The sequence below is a fragment of the Coccinella septempunctata genome, chromosome 3 (genome assembly GCF_907165205.1).
Source record: "Coccinella septempunctata chromosome 3, icCocSept1.1, whole genome shotgun sequence".
Classification (NCBI taxonomy): Eukaryota; Metazoa; Arthropoda; class Insecta; order Coleoptera; family Coccinellidae; genus Coccinella; species Coccinella septempunctata.
Window position 1 is genome coordinate 32,173,102 of NC_058191.1, and position 8,340 is coordinate 32,181,441.

General features: G+C 39.3%; 1 protein-coding gene across 2 annotated transcripts in view; it reads left to right on the top strand.

The window, feature by feature from the left end:
- The window catches only part of LOC123310122, a 71,315-nt gene extending 63,499 nt beyond the window's left edge, over nucleotides 1-7,816 (top strand). Inside the window, exons 5-6 of one of the 2 annotated variants that reach the window (XM_044893515.1) lie at nucleotides 1,498-2,170; nucleotides 6,350-7,816. In XM_044893515.1, coding sequence (XP_044749450.1) covers nucleotides 1,498-2,170; nucleotides 6,350-7,567 — 1,891 coding nt within the window. In that variant the 3' untranslated portion in view covers nucleotides 7,568-7,816. The remainder of the gene's footprint in view (nucleotides 1-1,497; nucleotides 2,171-6,349) is intronic. The other variant, XM_044893516.1, reaches the window with a different exon arrangement.
- Nucleotides 7,817-8,340: the final 524 nt, after the last annotated feature.

Sequence of the window (8,340 nt, forward strand, 5' to 3'; positions counted from 1 at the left end):
TCGGGATTGTAGAACCCCGTTTCAAGCAGTACATCCCCATAAGAAAGAAATGTTCTATAATGAAGGCCGAATTGTGTGCTGCTCTTGACTACACGCTGGAGGATAGCTGCAGATGATACTCTGGCAAATATATCTATACTATTTACTATGTATATGCTATGAGAGTCGGAGAATACTGAAATCCCTTTCTCTGCAAAATGTCAACGCCTTCATAATAATAGGAGAGTGCAGGAAAGCTCAAAACATTACCAGAGACCAGATGGTCTCTGGTAACGTTTTGAAAGTTATTTGTTGTCCGGAACGCGCAAGGTTTCCTGGAAACGAGAAGGCAGACATACCACCTAAGCGGTGGCTCCGCTCAGCTTTTGCTAGGTCCTCTGCCATACATCTGTAAGGAACTTTTCCATCAGATGGCTACACGAAATATTGTTCTCTGAATGGAGCACGGAAGTAGTATCAGTCGAGACCTCTCATCAAGAGGTCACAAAACTTCTTGCCCTCGAGAGTAAACAGCTGAGTATGATGGCTGGCTGAACATATCCTTTTACTTTTGTTCTCTACCTACTCTTTCATAGGAAACCAAAGAGGTCGTCAATGATGATGATAAAACCGACAACATAGGGCCTTAGCCATTACCTCCTGAGTATCCAGGACCGGTTTCCCCATATGAGTAGCTCATAGGTCCGCCAGCTCTGGACACTTGCACACCATGTGTTCAGCTGTTTCTGCTTCTGATCTACAGAGCCTATAAATCTTATCTGCTGATTATGACAGTGGCAGCAGTCCCACCATCACCCGAAACTCAGCTTGTGACAGCTTTAGCAGTTTTCTGGTGTAGGTCAGTGAAATCATCACAAATTTCTTCGACTGAGTAAGCCCAGGAGTGTTATTATTATGTTGTTCAAGTAGTGCTTGCAGTGTAACCCCAGACCAATTTGGTAATGCACTGGCTCAAATGATGATACTGCTTGTCTAAAGAATTATTCAATTTTAATCCTGGCATGAAAACATGTTTCCACCATGACTGCAATATCATAGATGAGATCGTTACTAATTTTTGGAGTGCTCTAGAAGAAAAATACTTCATAATAATAATTTGTATTTGTGTTCACATGAAAGTCCTTGAAATAAAGTTGAATATGAAAACAAACGATTTGGGGAGAGTAGTGATGTCAATAATCGATTCATGATCAATAGTTTGTGGAGATAAATCAGAAGTTTCTGTCTTAAGACGCCAATCTTCTATTTCACTATAAGCTGGAACTTTATTGTTAAACACTCGGTTTTACAATCGGTGGTCAATCCTGCTTTTCCAATTTCAAGCCTTGTTCAGATCCTAAAAAAATATTTGATATTATTATTGTCTGTAGTCTGCACCGAAAAGCACTTTTAATCACCTAAAAATGTTGATACATCTTGCTGGCACTTTAGTTTCACCGCATCAATCTTGAACATGAGCATCAAACACAGAGCACTAACACTTGTAAATAAATACAGAAAACACACAACACACAGAACCCACAAATCCGGTCGAGGTAATAGAAAATCAGCCACTACAACTCCACCGTCTGTACACAGCGACGATGAATCAAGCCCTCCGACGACAAGAAAATACCAATCCAGCGGCGGCAGACGCAACAAACAGAATCGATCCAACCCGTCCGAATCGGCAATTAATAACAGCAACGGGGGCGGATTCAGCAGGAGGGCGTACAAGCCCAAAGTTCAAACATCATCAGTCGAAGCGGGCGCATCTACCAAATTATACAAATTCAAGCTGAACCGTTCGCCTGGAAGGTGGCAATACAAGACGACGCCAAAGCCGAGGGTGACAATTAGGAAGCAAAACAACCATTCGACGGAGGAGGACGAGTACAAAAACGAAACGTCGCAGCTCACGGCCGCCGCCGCCGCCCCCCGACCTGCGGGCGACGCTTCGTCCTTATCGAATGAGGCCTCCGCGCCGCAATCGAGGCAACAGGAGGACGCGGACGGCTTGGAAGGATCAGAATCAGTCGCTTCAATAATTGATGACGGCGGTGCCATTGAAAACAAACTTGACGCGCCGTCCTTTCCCCTGGAGACCATCAAAGTCGAGATTTCCACGCCGCCGGACTTCAAAGATATATACTACGAGATTGCCACCATCAAGTCCCCGTACACGTTTCAGGTATGGATCAATTTTCGGAATGTATGTATATGTTACGGCTATAGATAGGTGTGAGCACAAACTCAAGATTAGCCGTCTAAACGTAGGTTCAGCTTCAAGCATAAGGTAGTGTTAGTTTCTTCTATCTTTAGTCGGCTAAACTCAACTGTAACCACAGCCTCTCGACTAAAAATGTAGAAGCTAATGAAAAAAAAAGCAAGAGTATCAGCAGGTATAAAAGGTATAAAAAATATAGTAATTCTAATAAAGGCCGATTAAGGACGAAAGGCAATGAAAGATATCAGCATAACTCGGACTGGCAGAAATATACACCTTCAGTATACCATGAAGACCGTGTCAAAATTTACGCAGATATCTACCTTTGAGTAGACATGTATGAGAAAGCTTAGGTCGTTGAACGCCAGATGTCGCATCGATTTATTTAATACTTCGATGCCGCCACTGGCTTTCAACAAGAGGTCCTCTGCTTCATTCAGTTGGCATCATGTGATTGAGTCAATACAGAAAAACTGTTTATTAACAGTTTTCTGTTTTATAATTGAAGGGCGCGAAATTCGAATTCTATTCCTTATTGTATTGAATTTCACTATAGACTTTGTTGAGACCAGAAAACAAATATCCTGAGCGACAAAACAAAAGTATGGTTTTGTTTTGTGATCAGAATTAGTTTTCATCTGAGCATTGTTCGGAATAAGTTGTTATCAAAGAAACACTCTGTCGGATGTGCTATATTTTTATTTGCAATTTATATAAAATTCACAAAAATTTTAATTTATGGACAAAGGATAGAGCTTTGACTAGGACACAAAAGTATTTGGTGATCTGCTGTACGTCAATGTGTTATTTCTGTTCAATACGTTGTTTTGAATTAATAAACTTAGTTGATACCAATATTTAATATACCATCATAGCATACACATTTCGATAACTTACATAATATATTATTTCAGAATTTTCGCAACCCCAATTAAAAAAACTTCACTGTGGTATACAACACCTGTATGTTAGCCCGTCAGTATATAGTTTCTTTATAATTTCTTGGCACAATATATGAATTCATTAATGAACGAAAAAAAAAAAACACTCACAGTAGGTTTTATAAAACTAACAGCGGGTTTCATAAAACGTTGATTGTAGGATCAACCATTTGACAGTCACTTGATTTTCAAAACGATATCACTGAAACCTTTGCATTTCTGAATATATTGGACGAAAAAGCAATTGAGAATAATTGAATGGACGTATGAACATAATAATTTGATGAGAGAATGATATCCTGAATGATCATGACTGAATTATCGATCGAAAATTAATTGACGTCTATTCGTCAATCAAGCGTTGATTCCCCGATCAAGCTTTATGAAACCTGGGGTTAAACTTTCCAAACAAGTTGACGGTCACTCGATACCCAAAACTAAATCAATAAAACCTTTGCCTTTCTGAATATATTGAACGAGTAGCAATTGAGAATCTTTGAATGGACATATAAAAGTCATAATTTCCCCTAAATGGGCCCTTCATGCAAGGGATGCTTCTTGCATACAAAAATTTACGTAGATGAAAAGTTCTTAATTGACTTGCAGTAAAATGTTCATTGTACTATGGTATAGTCAGTTTGTAGGCCTTTATGCCTTGAAAATTTTATCCACTTCGTAGCACTGGAAATAAAGATCAATGAATGAACGAGCACATGTTACAAGTTTCAATACTTACCTTTCTATTTTCCACAGTAAAATTCGTTTTTATTGATCCACAGTTCTTCACATACAATAATTTTTTTAAGTTTTCACCAAGAAATTAGACAAAAATTTCAATAATCAGCACGTAGAACGAGCTTGATAAAAAAAAAGGCGGTACGAGAATCAAAACATTCAAAACTTCTTTGATCAAAAGGGCCATCTCAAACCTCACAAAAGTTCATATGTTTCTGCACATGTCCGTCGAATAAATATTGTAACCAGTCTTAGGGCCTTAAAAAACACATTTGAAACACAGATGGCGCTCACATCACTTTAGTCGCTCCGTTTCCTATCTTTCTACTCTATAATCTTTGATACCTACTGAAGAGCTCAAACAAGAGCGAAACTGGTCTATCGCTACTCACCTTCGATGTCGGTACGGTCTCCATGGTATACTGAAGGTGTAGATTTCTGGTAGTCCGAGTTATGTTTATAATTCTAATACTTGACAAGGTAATTGCATGAACAAAAGCAGAGTGACAAGAATGATGCCGCGAAATAGTCTGCTTTGTTGATTCCTATACCAAAAACCTAATTCTGAAAAAGCAGTCACAAATCTTGGTTGCAGCTATCCGGACTATGGCTGCACTCTAGAACAGGTCGAGCAGTTCAAATACTTGGAAAGCTTCATAAATACTAGGGCTAACCTTGACACCTAAATACACAACCGTATCAATTAGGCATCACGGGCATTCTGGAAGCTGAAGGACAGAGTGTTCCAAAATCACGACCTCAATCTGAAGACCAAGACAGCTGTTTACAGAGCAGTGGTCCTCCCAACGCTTCTTTACGGAAGCGAAAGCTGGACTCCCTACAGGCGACATATTAAACAGCTTGAACAGACGCAGCAACGTCATCTAAGACAGATAATGCACATCAGATGGTTCCACAAAGTTTCGAATGCAGAAGTCTTGCAGCGCGCGAGTTGTACAACAATTGAGACTCAAGTAACGAGGGCCCGACTCAGATGGAGCGGCCACATTCTGAGGATGCAAGACACAAGACTCCCCAAAATAGCTCTATACGGCGAACTCACTGAGGGAGCCCGGAAACCAGGAGGCCAGTATAATCGGTTTAAGGATACACTACATCAATCCCTAAAATCAGTTAATGCTAATCATAACTGGGAACAACTAGCGTTAGACAGGTCACAGTGGAGGTCTTTGGTCCACAGTTATAATGGAGAATCGAGAAGGATACAGCGGCGGCCAGATCTGGTTGGAGACTATCCATGCCCTGAGTGTGGAAGGATCTGCAGGTCACGGTTGGGTCTCTTTAGTCACAGGAGGGCACACAATCGCAACTAGCACTAAGAAGTTACAAGTCTGTTCGATTTTTTTTTTTTTCTTCTTCTTTTTGTAGATTTATTTCCGGTAACGGGATACAGCAATGAGTATGGCTGCACTTGAATCCTTCGTACAGGGTGATTCATCTAGGGTGGCGACCGGCCGTATTTCAGAAACCGTATATCTTGGAAAGAAATTCTTATAACAAAGTTAGCTTCAAACAGTGTTTCAATGATTATAGCCAGCTAATCTCAAGTTAATGCTCACACCTGTATTTAGCCGTAACATATACCTATATAAGAATGATACACGGAGTGTTTCAGAATAAGATGATGATTATTAAGGTTGTGACTCCTAAGCCCAGTTTTTCAATTCGGGATTAAAGTTGATCCTAGATTAATGATCTGGTAACGAATGAAAAAATATAACATCAAACAATTTACTTTCCTTCTACTTATCTAGTGGGGTTAATGATCTTTTCCATAACAATCCATGCAATTAAAGACAAGGTAAAAGAAGGAGAGGATGGAATAAACTTTCCACTAAATGGATCTGACAAACCATAAATAGAGCATTTTATACATAACTTCACCAGTTACACTAAAACCTTTATTCATTGGAAAAATTTTTGCTTCATTCATGTTTCTACAACTCTTTCTCATTATCACCTACTGAGCCACCCAGTTTTTGATTCCTAAATTCAAAATAATCAGAAAAACTTTCGCTTTTTCAAAAGTTCAAACTTCTATAGCAGATCCGAATAGTCAAGCTTCAGATGGATAAGTTTATAAATTGCGCTATTGGCTCAATGGAATACTTTTAAGAAGGACGAGAGATATATAAAAATAATAATATTATTTTCGCCCAGACAAAGGATAATTTTTTTTGGATCATTCAATAGAAAATAAAATGGTATGATAATTGTTCAGGTTCTTTTTAAGGCTACATTCTTCGTTGGATAGCGCAAAGAACCCTTTGAATGATTCATCAGTTAAGGTCCTAACCCTACATTATTTCCTTCCAAAGTGACAATTTTCACCCCGAAAAAACATTTCCCACAATCCCATAAAACACCTATTGATTCGAATTCCACAAACCATCCAGTAAATCATTGTTGTCGCCCATGACTTTCTAACCGCTTTATAAATTTATAGGTTGGCAGCGTGAAGAACACGAGATTTATCACTGTGACATCAACGTTCGAAAAAAGCCTGATCAATACGGAGGAACCAACAGTATCTCCGACCCCATCAGCGCCCTTAACGGAAAATATTTTAGCTACATCCAGCAATTACGACAAAGACAACAATTTCCTCGATTCGAGTATAGCAACTTTACCTCCTATTTATCTTGGATCGGACATGGAGACCCCGCCCCTGGAGACTGTTACGGAGACGTTCAGCACGACGGAAACGATGCTGAAGACACATATATTGCCTATTATTCGCAGTCCGAATGATACTACCACTTCCTCTCTGATCCAAACTTACTTGATAACGCGCTTAGTTACAGCAACTAAAACGAAACCCCCGATGGAGGCGTACGATTTCGTCCCGAGCAAGACACTGAAGGAGTTCAACAGCCATCTGGACGAGGCTGGCTCGGAGCTGCACTTAGAGCTCGAGTTCGGCGACCAGAACGAACAGGATGAGGGAGTGCCAAAACGTGTCTTCCCGCCCGACATCGATTTATCGGACATCGGGAGCAAGTTCGATTTGTCCGACGTGGATAAAAATAGGGTGCCTGAGGGACATCTGAGATTGAAGAAGGCACACTCGACTACTTCGAAGAATCAACTTCTCCCCGACCTGAATTCAGCATCTAACTTCAGCCCTGATCAACTTCAACAATTGGCCTTCCTTCGTTTGCTCAACCCTGCAGCCGCCCTTCAGCAACCTCAAGTGATAACAACATCGAAGCCAGTTCTGAGGGTGGAAACATCGTACGAATCGTACGTGATCCCGATCACGAATGGGCAGCATACGTTTGCGACGACCTTGTCGAAAATTGTTGGTACGGTCACAAGAACCGAATACGAGTATGCAACGAGCACCATAAGTCCTGGAATGCCACAGCAACTTCAGTTCCCACAGGCTCCGCTCAATCCCCTGTTTCCACCTGTACCTCAAGCACAAATACAATTCACAGTTACTTCTTCTCCAGTCGTTCAAACGACGACAGTAACAGAAACAAGGAGTAAAGTACTTAAAATAACATTTGGTGCTAAGACAGCATACACAACAGTACTCTCTTCCACTGTTGTACCAACAGTACTTACAACTTACGTAACATCTTCAGTTCCTGTACAGCCAACCGCAGCTTTTCCTGGTTTCTTCCCAGCCCCCTATCCACCATATCCGTATGTAGGATGACGATGAGTATGAAATAATAGTGTTGGTAAAGACTATGAATGTGTGATGTACAAATGAAGAGGAGGTTCAAACTGTATATATGACTCAAGAATAATACTCATAAGCATAAAATTCATGACATTTGGAAATTTATTATATGAAAATGCTCTCCAAATAATGCCAACATAGAACTGATTTTTGTAACTTAGAATTGTCGACGAGGTGTTGTAAATATTGTTATTTAAGATAAAATAAATTTTTTTCAATACATTTTATGAAATATTATTTCTCTCAATTCCCAAATTCTACAATAGAAATGTGGGTGGTTCATCTTCTAAGTATAGGATTTTTAATTGAGAAATTGAATTTCTCGAAATAAAATTTTCCAATTCCATACAAAACTAGAAAAAAACAAAGAAGTTGGCTCAAAAAAACATAAAATTCTTTTGCCAGAAAATGTGGGTAATTCGAAATCAATTAACGGTTTTCAGCGTTTTCATTTTGAGTTATTGATTGAAGAAATATTAATTTCACTCCAGAATTATTCCCAACTCTCTGTTGAAGAGAAAATATTCATTGAGGAATTAGAAGCATATATTCCTCATATTTTTGTGTTCGTTTTTATGAAATAATATTGAAATAACTAATAAATCGAAAAAGGAAATATTAAAATATGACCATGTGGCAAGAATTTCAGCCAATATTGTTGTCTCTTTTCTTTTTAAATCACATTCTTTTAGTTATCAGAGTACCTACTCCTGAAATTCTGACCACTCTCACCTCACTCAATATAC